Source organism: Monodelphis domestica, chromosome 5 (genome assembly GCF_027887165.1).
Source record: "Monodelphis domestica isolate mMonDom1 chromosome 5, mMonDom1.pri, whole genome shotgun sequence".
Lineage (NCBI taxonomy): Eukaryota > Metazoa > Chordata > Mammalia > Didelphimorphia > Didelphidae > Monodelphis > Monodelphis domestica.
Genome location: NC_077231.1, coordinates 275,314,914 through 275,330,968, shown reverse-complemented (window position 1 = coordinate 275,330,968; position 16,055 = coordinate 275,314,914). Strand labels below are relative to the sequence as shown.

Below are 16,055 nucleotides of genomic sequence, written 5' to 3'. Positions count from 1 at the left end.
TATACAGATAATTTCTGGGATTCAGAATATTTAAAAAATAGAATAAATTAATATCTCCATGACTAATTAGTGCCTACAGGGAGGCAAGATACCTAAAATAAGATGGGTGCACAGCTTAGTCAGAACCTTAAGCCCCTGGATTACAAACAATGCTGAATGAACAAAGGCCAAATATTTAGCAGGTATTTTAACCTTTCTTGTTAGAGAATAAGATAGTGTCTCAGACTCAAAGCTGGCAGGGCCTTTGGAGGTTGGTGATCTCAAACCCCTTATATAGTCATGGCAAGTAAAACACAGAGAAATCAAGTGACTCACTCAGTCACCACACTAGTAAGTGAAGCATCTGAAGTAGAATTTGAACCCAGGTTTTCCAGACAAGGCCAATGCCTTGTCTTCTACACCACACAGCCTTAAAAAGAGTCACTTTTTCCAGGTACAGATTATGCCAAAATATAGTATTGTTGGAGTTAGGAATATCTTTAGAATTTATCTACTCCAGCAATTCTCAAAGAGTAGTTGAGGGATCCCTGGGTCCCCCAAGGTGCTTTTGGGGAATCTGTGAAGTCAAAACAATTTTCACAGTGATACTATGATGTACGAGTTTCTAATAAAGACTGATAGCTATAAATCCATACAAATAATCTTTAAGAGTGTAAAGAGGTCCTGAGAACAAAAAAGGTTAGGAAACAATAATCTTTTCTAATCCCTTCATTTTTATAGAAGAAAGAAATCTAGATGAAAGCAAACAGAAGTCAGTCCTGCTCCACCCCTACTTCCCATAAAATAGTCCCATGTAAACCTTTCTACTGTGGCTAGTTTAGTGAAAATCCATTGAGAATGGTCTAACTAAATCTACTTTTTAGTACACTTTACCTGAATCATCAAGAATAAGCAGGCTAAATAAATCAATCTGGGCTAATTTAATATGACTCAAAACATGGCATTGTAGAGGTAGCCGGGTGGCTCAGTGGATAGACCAACCTGGAGATAGGAGGTCCTGGGTTCCAATCTGGCCTCAGACACTTCCTAGCTATGGGACCCTGGGCTGAAAGTCACTCAATCCCAATTACCTAGCCTTTACCACTCTTCTGTTTTGGAATCAATCGATCCTAAGACAGAAGGTAAAGGTTTAAAAACAAAACAACAGAACAAACCACGGCCTTGTTCTACTCTTTACACAATCTCCCAGCACTGTCTAAAGTTAGAAATAGGTGCAGTCAGGGCTGACACACTCTCCCCACTTGTAGCCACATCATCTTGGGCAAGTTTCCCTCCCTAGACATTACCCCCTCATTCATGAAACCAGAATGATTCATCTGTCTGAAAGGAAGGAGCCAGGGATTGGAGCCTTCTTGGAGACCCAGGACTCTCGATCCAAATACTTGAAGTTCTCTTCCTTTTTTTCACTCTATCCTTCTTCGGCTTGGTTATTCCAGAACTATCCTTCTTTTGGGCACCAGGGATTTAAAAGACCCTGAGATGCTACAGACCACAAAATTTGGAATAAGTCAAGATACCCAAGCATCTTCCACAAGAGAAAGGCTGTTAACCTCAGCTCTCTAGGAAAATTCCAACCCCCTGTATGGTAATGCTATTCTAGTTCTCCGACAATGCTTCCCAATGACAGCAGCTCTTACGCCCTGTTCCTAATGCTGCTTGCACCTTTTTAGGAGCTGATGAATCAATAGATGGGCTATGCCACTCTAGGGAGGGGCGAGGGCCTTTTTTTGATTGAAGGAGAGAGAAATGTTGTATTGATCCGGATACTCTAATTCCTACCCCTTGAAAAATGTGGCTTATTATAAACCCTGAACAAATCTGTAATTGCATTCTTAGTAAGAAAACAATGAAAGTGATAAAGAGGGACAAAACATCTTCATTTGAACTGGAAGCAATGTTTAAATGTTCTGCAGCAATTCTATCTGAGGCAGCAGAGTGGCACAGCGAATAGAGCACTTGGCCTAGAGTCAGAAAGGCCTGAGTTCAAACCTGCCCTCAGACTCTTCCTAGCTATGTAATCTGGGCAAGTTACTTGCCTCAGTTGCCTCACCTGTAACATGGGGATAATAACAGCCCCCACCTCTCAGTGTCACGAAGATCAAACGAGACTATCTGTCAAATGATTGGCCTAGAGCCCAGCACACAGTATCACAGGTAACTGGCAGTCGCAGGAAATTGCGAGGGTCACCGAGGAGGACACTGACTAGCTCTGACCGCTCCAGGCTGCTGACACAACCAGGATTCCTCTCGGCTGTCCCCACGCCTCCTTTTCTCTCACAACTTTCAAAGACTAGCTCAGTCTCTCTTTTAAAACTTAGACTAGGCAAAGGATGCCTGTATAGGCATGACGACATGTAGGTGACTGTCCAGACAAACATCATGAATGAAGTTGTCCAACAGCTATTAGCAAAGCGGGAGATTGTGACCGAGCCAATTCCTCTCTTCTCCCCTGCAGTTTGTTCAACCGATGGTCCTTCTCTTCAGTAATGAGACTGTCAGATGGAAATGGTAGTGCTGGTTTACTTGGCAAAGTAACCATTTATATTTGTGCTCACGCTTTCGTTTTCAAAGCTCTTTCTTTAAAAGTTCAAAACGGGCCAAATCAGGAGGATCTTGGTTTAACTCTGGCGTCAGACACTTTCTATCTGTGTGACCCCGGGCAAGTCACTTAAACCCATTTGCCTAGCTCTTGCCTTCCGTCTTAAGTGTTGTCACTGAGACAAAAAGTAAGGGTTTTAAAAAAGAAATACCCTTTTGAGCATTAAGAGCTGCTGACCTGGGATTTTTAAATAAACTATTTGTTGTCGAGTCATTTTCAGTCCCGCCTGACTCTTCCTGCCCCCGTTTGGGATTTCTTAGCAAAAGATACTGGAGTGGTTTGCCATTTCCTTCTCTCGCTCATTTGACCAAGGAGAAACTGAGGCAAACAAGGTTAAATGACTTGCCCAGGATCACACAGCTAGTAAGCATCTGAGATCAGATTTGAATTCAGGGAGATGAGTTATCCTGACTTCAAGCCTAAAGCTTTATCCATTATACCACCTACTATAAGGATCATATTAGAAAATAAGTATTGTTTTATTAGTTTAGGGATAAGAAGTAAAGTGGCTGCTTGAGAAAAAGAACTGGAGTTTGAAGCAGAGCTGAGAGAGTGTGTTGATTTCAGATGTGACAGTTATAATTGGTTTTTTATGTCAATTACTCTCTCTGGCAGTTGGTTGTTGGTCTCCGGCAGTTGGCAGAGACACACTCTCAGAGACTCTCTCTCAGGGCTGGAGGAGGGAACATCTTTGCTTCTCTCTCTGTGTCTGAGGGAAAGATCTGAAGGAGCTCAGTGTGTGCCTTCCCCAAATTGGGAAACACTATTGACTATCTATTGTGATTTTTATAGATTGCTTAACTCTGAGAAGATCAAAGAAAAACCTGGCCTATTAAGGATAATAGTGGTAGTTTTTATTTAGATATAGTATAAATTTGGGCTAGTCAGATCAGGGAGGAGTAGTGTAGCCTGTGAAACACAGAAGAAGCGGTTCCTTGAGAAACTTGGGAGTTTATTTGGGTGAATTTAGAATCCCTTAGAATTAGAAATCCTTTATTTATCCTTATATATTTCAATAAACATTTTATGTTTATAATAAGAGTCTCTTTAGCATCCTTGCGCCCAGCCCTGAAGGTCAGTTCACATTTGAGCTTCACTTCACCACTGAGGATACTTTTGATTACATCTATCAATAGTATCCAAACAGTTTTGAACCTATATTGGAACAGTTTTTCCATCTAAATATTTTATTTTTATAGCTTGACAATTTATTTTTACACTACCTGCCCCAAAATGTAAAAATATTAGTTTGGAAACAAGTTTCAATAAAGGGAAAATCTACTAACTTTAGGTTGATATTGCCTGGAATACATACATTTTTTTTTCAATTGCCTTGGCTGCTTATATCAGTCTTGTCTTCCATAGAAGTATCTTTTCTCATGGAATATCAGTAATAAACTAAATTTCCACTTACAGCCCTACAACTCTGAAAGACTATGCCTCTATTTGGAGTGCTTATTGCTCAAACAAAATAAAGAATCTGTCACAACTTAAGTCTCGGTATCTTTTGTCTGTTTTGGGATGATTGTCCAAGGTGTTGAGGGATGACCAAATATTCTGAATCAAAAAGTCAGTTTTCAAAATGGCATATCTTATGTAACTTGTAGTGAATGCCATGAGCCATGGGTGGGATCACGGACTTGGGGATGAAGGGGATTTTAGAGATCATGGAGTTCAACTGCCATGTTACATGATGAGAAAACTGAGGTCCACACAGTGACTTGGTACTTCAAGTTCTGGGACCTTAATGACTCGTGAGCCCTTCATTATTCAGATGAGGAACAAAGTGCAGAAAGTTGATGTACTATTTGTCCTCTGCTCCCGAGTTAGCTCAGTAGGAAAGTCAGAATTCAAACCTGAGTCCCTCACACTCAAAATCTAATGCCTTTTCCAGTATAACAAGCTTCCTAAGATTTACTGAAGTAGCAAGTGGTCATGAATATGGGTTAGAGACATCAATGACTGTACTGGGTGAGGCGGGTAGTTCACTGAAGACTTGGTGTACCCTATCCCAACACTAAACTGGACATTCAGCCATTGTTGTCTGTTTGGCAACTGATTTTTGTCCTTGTCCACTCCTGTTTGACTCTATGACTCCATTTAGGATTTTCTTGGCAAAGATCAATATTGGAATGATTTGCCATTTCCCTCTCCAGTTCATTTCACAGATGAGAAGACTGAGGCAAACAGGTTAAATGATTTTCCAGGATCACTGCAAGTGAGGTCACATTTGAACTCAGGTCTGGCATTCTATCCCCTGCTTCACTTAGAATGTAATAACTTCCAGAGGCAGTTGATTTAATTTGACTGGTTTTAGAAATAACAAACCAAGCATGAATTATACACAAAAATGAAATCTATCTTATTTACTTCTTACTCCAAAAGAAAGAAAATGGCTGTCATTGGTTACTACTGTGTGACATAGGTTAGGAGAGAAAACGATGGTCAATAAAAGATAACCAAAGAAGTCTGGTACTTACCGTTGGAGGTTTGCCTGGGAAGTTTAAAAATGCCTTTGTCAAATGGGGAGAAATTGTAGTAAATCTACATGAACAGATGAGATGAACTGGACCTGAAAAAAAATTAGTTTGTTTTCCCTTATGTGGAACTTCATTTTTTCACATATAATAACAAAGTTTCGTATCAGAAAGTGAAGTTGTAATTAATATCAGCAGCTCACATTTATTTGGTGTTTCAGTTTCCAAATAATTTTCTTCACAATGAAAGGAGTGGTATGTATCATCGATATAAAAATTAGCTCAATTTCAGAACCAGGAGAACACCGTATACATGTAAAAATGGAGATTCAAACCCCAGACTTCAATCCCCAGAAGTCCTTGCTCTAGTTCCCAGGATGCCCTCTAATCTCACTGAGATCCTCACCTGGGTGAGATCAAAATTTCTATTTAACTGGCTGTAAAAGCCTACTGGGCTCTCTTCTTACTTTCGCTTCCAAGCAGACACATCTCTCATGATGTAAGTGAAACTGAATGGGCCTTTCAGCCCTCCTAGGCACGTGCTTTCTTACTTGTATTTTCTTAAATTCTTAATCTTAAACAAACCTCTAAAAATATAATACTTTTAGCAGAGAAATTAATTTTAACTGCTACACACAGCAATGGCTATTCTGCACAATGATCATCTGAGAATGACTGAGCCACTGATCCAAGGTAACTCTAAAGGACTCAAGATGAAAAACACTATCCAGCTCCAAATAAAGAACTCTTAAGAGTCTGAGTGCAGATTGAAGCAGACTATTTTTTCACTTTCTTTACTTTTTTCCTCTTTTCTTCCACAGCATGACTAATATAGAAATAATGTTTTACATGACTGCTCTTATATTATCTATATCAAATTGTTTGTCTTCTCAGTGAGGGGGGAGGGAGTGAAAGAGTGTTTGGAACCTAAAATTTCAAAAAAGAATGTTAAAAATTATTTTTACATGCAACTGGTAAAAAAATATATCATTGTTTAAAAACTAGATCAAGTTAAGCTTAGAGTAATAGGATAACTCCTAAGATCCATGTGATTCTCTTCTCTGTAGATTGATGAGGTTTATTTAGACAGAAAGTAATGAATAAAAGTACAATTGCTCTAAGACCTTAGTTAGAAGATTTCTAACATTTAGGCAGATTTGACTCTTTGCCCTTTAATCTTATCTCTTTTTTTAAAAAAAATTTTTGTTGGCGTCTTGTTTTTTACATCATGATAGTTTTCCCTAGGTTCCCTTTTTAAGAGAGCTTTACCCTACATTTTTTAAAGATGGGGGGAAAATCAGCACAACTAATCAACACATTGAAAAAAATCCCCAAACACATGAAACATGTAACACATATGGACAAAGGAATGGGTTTGAGGTTGCCTCTCATGAAATTGAAATCATTGAAATCATGCTTGATTTTCATTGTTATTCACTTTTCTTTCCTTGTGTGTGGTTTTGGTTTCCTTTTATGTTGTTGTAGTTATTGAATACATTGTTTCTTGGATCTGCTGACTTCATCTGTATTAGTTCATATAAATCTTCCTATTCTTCTCTGTATTCATTATATATGTATATCACTTCTTGCAGCACAGTAATGTTCCCATTATACTCATGTACCACAATTTGTTATCCATTCCCCAATTGATGCACATCCACTTTTTTGCCAATTCTTTGTTATCACAAAAAGTGCTGTTATAAATATTTTAGAGTACAGCATATGCAATATATTAATGTATAGTATTCAGAGCAAAAAATAAATTTTCCTCTTTTCATCAGCTTCCTTGGGAAATAAGTAATATCCATTAAGCTACTCCAGTAGTGGAGTCTCTGGTTCAAAAGGAAGGACATTTTAAAGACATTTTACTTCCATAATTCCAAAATGGTAGTATCATTTCACAGCTCTAGCAATAATGTATTAGTGTGCCTATCATTCCACACTATCCCCTCCAACACTGACTGCTGTCAATTTCTGTCATCTGCTGATTTTCAAGGTATAAGGTGAAAACTTAGTATTGTTTCAATTTACATTTCTTTTATTATTGGTGATTTTAAGCATTCTTTCATGCGGTTGTAAATATTGTACAATTATTTTTAATACATTTCTTTATTAATTTAATAATTTATTTTTGCTGTTGACATATTTGAATTGCAAGAATAAATCCAAAATTTTCACTGTATTTATTGGTTATATCAACAGATTTAGAAATAGTATTTTAAAAATATTTAACTCATTTCTAAAACTTCAATTTAATATCACTTCTTGCATACATTATTGCAAGCCTCCTAATTAGTCCTTTGCCTCAAGTTTTGCTATACTACAATATATTTTAAATAGTATTATCAAAGTGATTTTTCCTGAAGCAAATATCTGACTGCGTGCCAACTATATTGTGCCAATTCCACTGACTTCCTATCATCTTTAGGATAAAATACAAACTCCCATATTTAGCTCTAGAAGCACTATATTAATTTTCTCCAACCTGTATTTCCAGTCTTATTGGACAGTTTTTGACATTATAATTCTTCTTTTGAGAACTTTCACAACCTAGGATTACATCTATTGGGAAATGGATATTAGTTTTATATATGTTTGTAATAATGCTTTTTATATCTTACATCCCAAACTCTTATCAGAGAAATTTGATACAAAGATTCCCCTCCTCCCCCATTTGATCATTTCCCCTATCCTAGATGCATTAATTTTGTCTGTGGAGAAGCTTTTCAGCTTCATGTAATCAAAGTTATTAATTTTATCTTTTATCATTGTTTCTAAAGACTATTTGGTTCAAAATACATCTCCCCACAACTGCAAGAGGTATATAACTTACATTTATATCTATCTCTATATCTAGCTTCTTGGAGGCTGAGGCAAGATTTGGGTTTCTGAAAAGAATAAAAGCATCAGATTATATTAGTAACTATGGAAAGTCAGACACTGAGAGAGGAAGCTGGGGCAAGAACAGACTTTTTTGGGGGAGGAGGACGTCCCTTAGTCCTTAAGTAGGTGGGCATATCAGGGAGGTGGTATCAGCCAGAGTCTTCTGCTTTGAGATGCTTGTAAGCACACTGGTTATTATCTCCCATCTTTGGAATAGCACCAAGGAAGCTAGATGGTGCAGGTTGAGCCTAAAGCCAAGAAGACTCCTCTCCCTGAGTTCAAATCTGGCCTCAGACACTTACTAGCCAGGTGACCCTGGACAAGTCACTTAACCCTGTATGCCTCAGTTTCCTCTTCTGTCAAATGAGCTGGAGAAGGAAATGGCAAACCACTCCAGTGTCTTTGCTAAGAAAATCCCAAATGGGTCAAAAACAGTATTAAGTCACAACACCACCTTCTCTTCCTCCTTTCTTTCCTTACTCCTAAGTTGCCAATTCTTTCTGACTCAGTTTCCTTTGACCCCATGCCTTCCTCTTTAGTTAGAAAGAATCACTGGAATTGCTACCTGATTTTTTATACACATTTTTCAGGCCTAGATCAAATCTCACCCAAATCAAACAGTGGCTGTGACTGATTCAAGAAAGTGGATCAGCTCACAGGCGATTCTTACAGATTTGATCCCTTGTTCTTACCTAACAAAGGTAAGGATTTTTAAGTGGGGCAGGAAAAGAATTGAAACCCCACCCTTGCAAATGGATTTAGAATCAGAGGATTTAGATTGGAGTCTAAGCTCTGCTATTATAACCTTGGGCAAGTTATTCTTGGAAGGCTAGCTTTCCTTATCTGCAAAATGAAGAGAAGGGCATTAACTCAGATGCTCAGTCCTAGGAGAAATCCAAGGTTCTAAGGAAAAGAAGGGTAGATTCCATGGTGGATGGTGGCAGATTTCTCATCCAAGTAAAAAGGGAGAACATACACTAAAAGTGATGGTTGTTGTTCACTCGTTTCAGTGGTCTGCCACTTGTCATGACTTCATTTGGAGTTTTCTTAGTAAAAGATAGAGTGATTTGCCATTTCCTTCTCCAACTCCTTTGACAGATGAGGAAACTGAGGCAAACAAGGTTAAATAACCTGGTCACTCAGCTAGTAAGTGTCTGAGGCCAAATTTGAACTCAGATCTTTCTGATTCCAGGCACTGTGCTCTATCCACTTTGCTTCCTAGTGAGGGTAGAGGTTCTTCTGAAGAGCAGAAAAATAATGAAAAGGATACCCTTCATTTAATAGATAAGGATACTGAAGCACTTTGGGTGGAGTCACAGAGCTGGTTAATCATTGGGTCCCAAAGTATTTATTAAGCCTCTACTATGAATTAATTACTGTAGCAATGATTGTTACCAAAATCATAGTGTTGGGACTACACCTGTAATTTCATTGCTACCAGGGAACTCTTGCTTTGAATGCAGGTCAGCATCTTTTCTATGATTGGGGAGAAGCCCAGTGCAGGGGTCTCAGACACAGCAGTGAGCCTGGATTTGGACTCCCCACCCTCTAGAAAAGCCCAACCAGATTAAAATCCTGCTAAGCATGGTCCAATGAAATAAAACTTAAAAATTGTAAATGAAATATTTAACAAAGTAAATAAAAATGAAGTAAAACAGAACAGATCTGAATCCAATTCCTCTCGACCTCCAAACTTGGTACTTTATCCAATGTGCTTCCTAGCTGCCCCTGGGGTCTCTCTTTCTATCGCAGTTTGACCCCACTGATCTAAAGCACTGGGGAGTACTTAACCAGGATCACACAGCTAGGCAGTCAGTGAGCATTTATGAAGCATCTACTATGCGTCAGGCATTGTACTGGGTGCTGGACCTAAAAAGAAAGGCAAAAGACAAATCTCTGCTCTCAAGAGGTTTAGAGTCTAATAGAAGAGACAACGTGAAAATAACTGAGTATAGACAAGTTCTACACAGGATAAAGTGGAGATAATCAATAGAGGGAAGGTCGTAACATGAAGCCAGAATGGATCAGTGGCAGGGTTTGAACCCAGGTCTTCACGGCTCCTTGAAAAGGGAAATATTTCATTTTAATTTTTATGTCCTCAGTGCCCAGCACATAGTAGGTGCTTAATAAATGACTGTTCCTTGTTCCTCATTTTTCTCTTGACAATAAGCCATACAACTTCTCAATAAGTTTAAAGGGTCTTATAATAATAATAATAATAATAATAATAATAATAATAATAATAATAATAAAACCCAAACCCTTTCCTTCTGTCTTAGAATGGAGAGTAAGTATTGGTTCCAAGGGAGAAAATCAGTAAGGGCTAGAGAATGGGAGTTAAGTGACTCAGCCAGGCCTAGCCACCCAAGACTCACCCAGCACCCTTAGAGTCATTGACCTCTGGTCACCCATAAATACTACCTCCCATGACGCTTAGTAGTGTTCCAGTAACCTGGCTGCATCACAGCAGGGTCTGGAAAAACTGACTTGTGAAAAGTCACACAGGTAGTCAATTGACAGGCTAAGAGATCTAAGGCTGGAAGAGAGAGCAGAGTTCAGATATCTTTTAGTCCAACGTTCCCATTTTACAGATGAGGAACAGAGAAACAGAAGGATTTGAATGATTTCCCAAAGGTCACACAGGAAGTATCAGGGGTGGCATTTGAGCTCAGGTTCTTGGATACCAGACTCTTTCCTCCATTCATGACTGCTTGCAACAGGATGCAGAAATGTATAGCCCCAGGAGGCAGCTAGGAAACACAGGGGAAAGGTTCTGGGTTCAAATCCAACTCCAGATACTTCCTAGCAGTGTGGCCCTGGAAAAAGTCACTTAAACCCTGTCTGCCTAGCCTTGGCTGTTTTGACTTAATGAGTTACTAAAGCAGAAAGTAAGAGTTAAAAAACATTTTTTTAAAAAGAAATTTATAGCCACACAAGGAAGTTGAGGATTGCGAAGGGAGTACTCCCATGTCAATGACCAATTCGGGCTTTTGTTAGGTAAATAATACCCACCAGAAACGGGTATTGTGGGATTAAAAGCTTGTAAAGCACCCAGATCCCTAGATTACAGGGTGCTCAGATGAAATGACTATCATTAATGGCACGATTGTTGTGATACCAGATATGGGTCGGCATGCCAGCCAGGAGGATGGCATTTGGAAAAGATGCTTATCAGACATGGTGGTTCTCTTCCAACAAGCCAGTGATCATTTCACAATTAAGTAACACAATGGGCACCATTTTTTGCCAAAGGGGTCACCCAGAGCGAAGGCTGCCGGGTATTCCACCCCAGGCGCCTTCAGGGCTAGCCGCCCCCACATAAACTCGCAGCAGAAGGTAAACTCCAGGGCAGGGAGGGAAGCTGCAGCCTCGGGGCAGAGGCCCACCTGCGAGTCCCCTCCAGGCATGGAGAGAGGTGGCCTGGGGCGGGGTGCGCATCCTGACCCGCCCGGCTCAGTCAGACCGAACTACCAGGGGCTAACTCAGTCCCCCACCCCCACCCCCCAGGGGCTGCGAATACCCTGCCTTCCCAGCTTCCTCAGGGGGCTGCCTCGGGGCCCGCATCCCGCGGCGTCCGGCAGCCTGCAGAGGGCATGGCCAGTAGCCTAAGGGAGACATCCCGCCGAGAATCCCCCCCCCCCATTCCCCTCCGGGGGTGAAGAGAAAGGGTTAAAGCGACTCACTCCAAAAGATCTGCGGCGTCGGAATGGCTCTCCTCCAAACGGGCCTCCCACGGCCTGGGTCCCGCAGTGGCCCAAAGAGAGGAGATCGCCCTGGGCAGCTGCCGCGGTTTCTGCCGCGGCTGCCTGGATTGCTGCTGCGGCGTCGGTTCCCGCTGAGCCCGAGCTGTTTCAGGAAGTGCTGCTCCCACCAGCTGAAAGCCTGGAGGCTTTCGGGGACCGTAGTCAAGTTCTTCCCGGGGCGTGGAATCCCTGGCACACTGGGGACTACAATTCCCAGGATGCCCCGGAAGAAGCCTGACCTCCTTTGGCTCGGCTTTCCCTTCGGATCTTCTCCCACCACGTTCGGAATCAGTCGAGTGGACAGCTCCGTTACGCGGGGCGCGCTCGTTCCCCGGGTAAACGCGTCTGGGCTGGTGCCTGCGGGGTCTCCAAGCGTATCCCTGCCCCAAAAGCACAGCCCCTCGTTCCGTGCACAGCTCCGTGCCTCCGAGAGGTCAGCAAAGAATAAAGAAGATGGGGAAGCAGCGGACCTAGCCGGAATGAATGAGGCTGAGAACGGCATCATTTAAACTGGTGGAAGGGACACAGAGCGGCCCAATTTGAATTAGTTCTCATTTGTTATTTTAAAATTCCCTTTCAGACAGGTGGTTGATTCGAGGACCAGGATCAGGAACACCCACATGTCTGAGTACACGGGTACACAGTACAGATGAAGGGCACCGCGGTGGCACAGCAGGGCTTGGAGCCAGGAAGAGACCCGAGTTCAAATTCGGACTCAGACACTTACTAGCTGCGTGATTCGGAGCAAGGCATTTAATCCTGTTTGTAAAATGAGCTCGAGAAGGCAACGGCAAACCGCCGATAGCCTTGCCAAAAGCCCCAGTGGAGTCCTGAAGTGTCATATAGGACTAAACACACACAGACAGTACCTATATACATTTATGTACACACCCAATATATGCATAGCCGTATGTGGATACACATACATACACGAACTAGACTTTTCACAAGTTTAAAGAATAAAGCTTTTGTCCTTATTACTTTTTAGTTCTAAGGGGGAAGTAAAGGTTTAAAAAAATTTGCAAAAGAGCAGTAAGGGCTAGGCCAGTGATGGCAAACCTTTTAGAGATGGAGTGCCATCCCAGTCCTGCCCCGCCCCTACCCCAGCCACGTGACTTGCCCCTCCCGCCAATGCCAGGTGGACCCTGCCCCCACCCCTTACCCCACACAGAGGAGGGAGAAAGTGCTCCTATTGGGCTGCTGAGCAAAGAGACAGGTGAGGTGAGGAATATCATCAGCCAGTGTAGAGAGAGGAAGGGGAACAGCTCCTTCAGGGGCTCTCAGCCTTTCTAGTAAGGAACTGGGGGGTGGGGCAGGGAGGCAGCCAAGTGCTGACAGAGAGCACTCTGCATGCCATCTTTGGTACCTGCAGATGAGGAAATCGAGGCACAGAGATGGTAAGTAACTGGCTGGTGGTAACCCAGCTGGCCAGTTTCAGAGGCAGGATTTGAACTCAGTTCTGTCTGACTTCAAGTTCAGTATATGATCCACTACTCCATATTGCATCAGTGACTAAAAAAAAGATTACTTCATTATTATTCCACCTTTTCCCTCATTTTTCTGTTTCTGCTGAGGTCATAACTATTCTTCCAGTCCCTTGATTTCACCCCACCTCACTCCAGTATCTAATTAGTTACCAAGTCCTGTGGATTCTTTCTGTTCTACCTATTCCATTCTCTTCAGTCTCACATCCAGCTACCCTCGTTCAAATCAACATGTTCACTTGCCTGGACTATGACAACAGCCTAATTGGTCTCTCATCTTTCCCTTCTCCAGTTTTCCAACTAGCTGCCAAACTGGCAGTGACCATGACACTCTTGCTCTAGAAGTTTCAATGGCTCCCTATTACTTCTAGGATATGGAAATTCTAAATACCTCTGATATTTAATGCCCTTTCGTCTCCAAACTATCTTTCCAAAATGATTTCAAATTACTCCCCTTCATGAATTCTGTCATAGCCAAAGGGACCTACTTGCTACCTCCTGCCACTGCATCACGAGTGATATTTCATTTCTAGCTGCTCAGATTTGTTCCCATGCCTGAAGTCCACGACTTCCAAATCTTAGTCTAACTTCCTTCTTGGCTTCTCACTTCCTACAAGACCTTTCCATATTCCCTGGTCCATTTGTTAATATTCTTCTTCCTCAAACAACTTATATATATATATATATATATATATATATATACATACATATATATATATATAGTATTGAGTTGTCTGTTTCTTCTTTTTTTAATAAAAAATTTATTATATTTTTTTACAGTAGGTGAAAATAAAAGACAATATATTTACTAATAATGTGAGTTATCTAGATGATGTAGGTCTTTTTATGGTTGTTTCTTCTTGAGGAGACTAGAAGTTCCTAAAGATGGGAACAGTTTGAGATTTGATTTTTTTTTTGGTCTTTGTATCCTAAGAATTCAACACAGAGCTCACATGTTCTAAGAGCCTGTTAAATGAATGAATGACTCTCAGATGGCAGAGTTTGGGTTCTTTGATTCTTCCTCCTCTAAACTCTTTATTTATTCAAGCATTCTTTTCCTATCCTTTTCCATGTTGCGCTGCTTGGAGAAATCATCTACGAGAGAAATTATAGAGCTTTACTTAGAAAAATTAAGTGCAGATTCTTTAGCAGCAAACCTAAAAACACTAAAGTCTCATCTCTTGGACTCCATGCCAAAATTAGGGCACAGAATTTAGCACATCATGAAGAGTAACCTTAAAACATTTGTTGTTCAACCAGGTCTGACTCTTTCTGACCCAGTATGGGGATTTCTTGGCAAAGATGCTGAAGTGGTTTATTTCCTTCTCCAGCTCATTTTACAGATGAGGAAACTGAGGCAGAGATTAAGTGACTCACCCAAGGTCACACAGCTAAGTGAGTGCCTAAGGCTGGAATTTAAACTCAGAACTTCCTAACTCCAGGTCCAACACTTTATCCACTCAGCTACTTAGCTACTTTTAATTTTAGAACATATCTATTGGGCATAAAGTGGTAGCTAGATTTGGGGCAGTGCCATTCTCAAAAGTTCTTTCTATTAGGCTCTACCTCAGTGATCCTGGTTTGGGGTGTGTTTGTTTCTTTCCCCAAATAAATATGGTCACTCATTATCTGAAGGAATATCTTAAAGTTCTTTTAAAAATACATTTATATTTCCTGCTGACTTCTGCCCCCATAACTCTATTGAAATTATTCAATTTCATATTCAATTATTCAATTTCACCAATTTCAAGAGGTCATCAATGCCTCTCTTTTGGCTAAATCCAAAGGGTTTTGTTTTTTTTCTTAGTATCTTCCTCAACCCTCTTTCCATTTGGCATTTGACTATTTTGCCTTCTTCACTTCCTTGGTATTTTCCTGATTGCTCCTCCTTCATTTCTTTCTTTTGCTATCTTTTCTGTTTCTTCCTACCTCTGTGTTATAAGCATTAAGAGGATTTCTCTTTCTGCATTTATTCCCTTAAATTTATTTAACACATTAACACATCTCTCTTGATGATTTGTAGCTTTCTCTCTAACCTTAACTTTTCACCCCCCCAGTCCCTTAATTTTAATTAATTAGATCCCTGTCCTTTTATCTTCCCATTTTAAATGATTGTTTATTGTTTGTTTGTTTAAACCTTATTTTCTGCCTTAGAATACTGAGTATTATTGGTTCCAAGGCAGAAGAGCAGTGAGGGTTAGGCAATAAGGGTTAAGTGACTTGTCCAGGGTCACTTAGCTAGGAAGTGTCTGAGGCCAAATTTGAAACCAGGACCTCCTGTCTCTAAATCCACTGAACCCCCTAACTAGCTGCCCCGTGCTCACAGCTTCTTATCTCTTGCCTTGGGTTATTCATTAGAGGAAACCAACTGGCTATTAATCTGGCCAATTGAAGAATACAAGGATTTCCTCTTGTTAACTCTTTGAATTAAATTATTTTGAATCATCAGATAATTTAAAAATTAAATTGGTATGTGCCAGGTCCTTAGTAATAGGCTGCAGTTCCATTTAAACGTTTGTCAGGAACTTATAACTGATTTATTTTACATACAGTAAATCCAGCAGCAGCTTTATAAGGCATCCAGTGGATTAATTGTTACTTCTAACAAAAACTAAAATGAGATTAAATTAAAATGTAAAAAAATTAAAAATAGATTAAAATCGAGTGAGAGGAAGAGTGGGCAGCACTTCTGACAAGGTAGATGTGTGTTTTTAAGCCTCCCTTCTTAGGGTCAAGGGGCAGGGGAGGGGACAATTAATTCCTTGATCAGTTTTGCTTCTGTATCCCAGAGAGCAGATAGCGTGGGGGCTCAGCACATCTCAGATGGGTCCCAACCACAATCTAACCTTAGGGAAGATTTCTCTTTAAA

At 40.6% G+C, this 16,055-nt stretch overlaps 1 protein-coding gene across 6 annotated transcripts in view; it reads right to left on the bottom strand.

The window, feature by feature from the left end:
• The window catches only part of CLDN12 (claudin 12), a 33,631-nt gene extending 21,188 nt beyond the window's left edge, over nt 1–12,443 (bottom strand). Inside the window, exons 1-3 of one of the 6 annotated variants that reach the window (XR_001625224.2) lie at nt 11,643–12,402; nt 7,910–7,964; nt 5,080–5,171 (exon numbers count right to left, since the gene is read on the bottom strand). Coding sequence is in view for 2 of the 6 variants with exons in the window: in XM_056800180.1 (XP_056656158.1) it covers nt 5,080–5,171; nt 11,643–12,207 (657 nt within the window). In the remaining 4 variants the exon portion in view is untranslated. The other 5 variants (XM_016426396.2, XM_007504993.3, XM_056800180.1 and 2 more) reach the window with 5 other exon arrangements.
• Nucleotides 12,444–16,055: the final 3,612 nt, after the last annotated feature.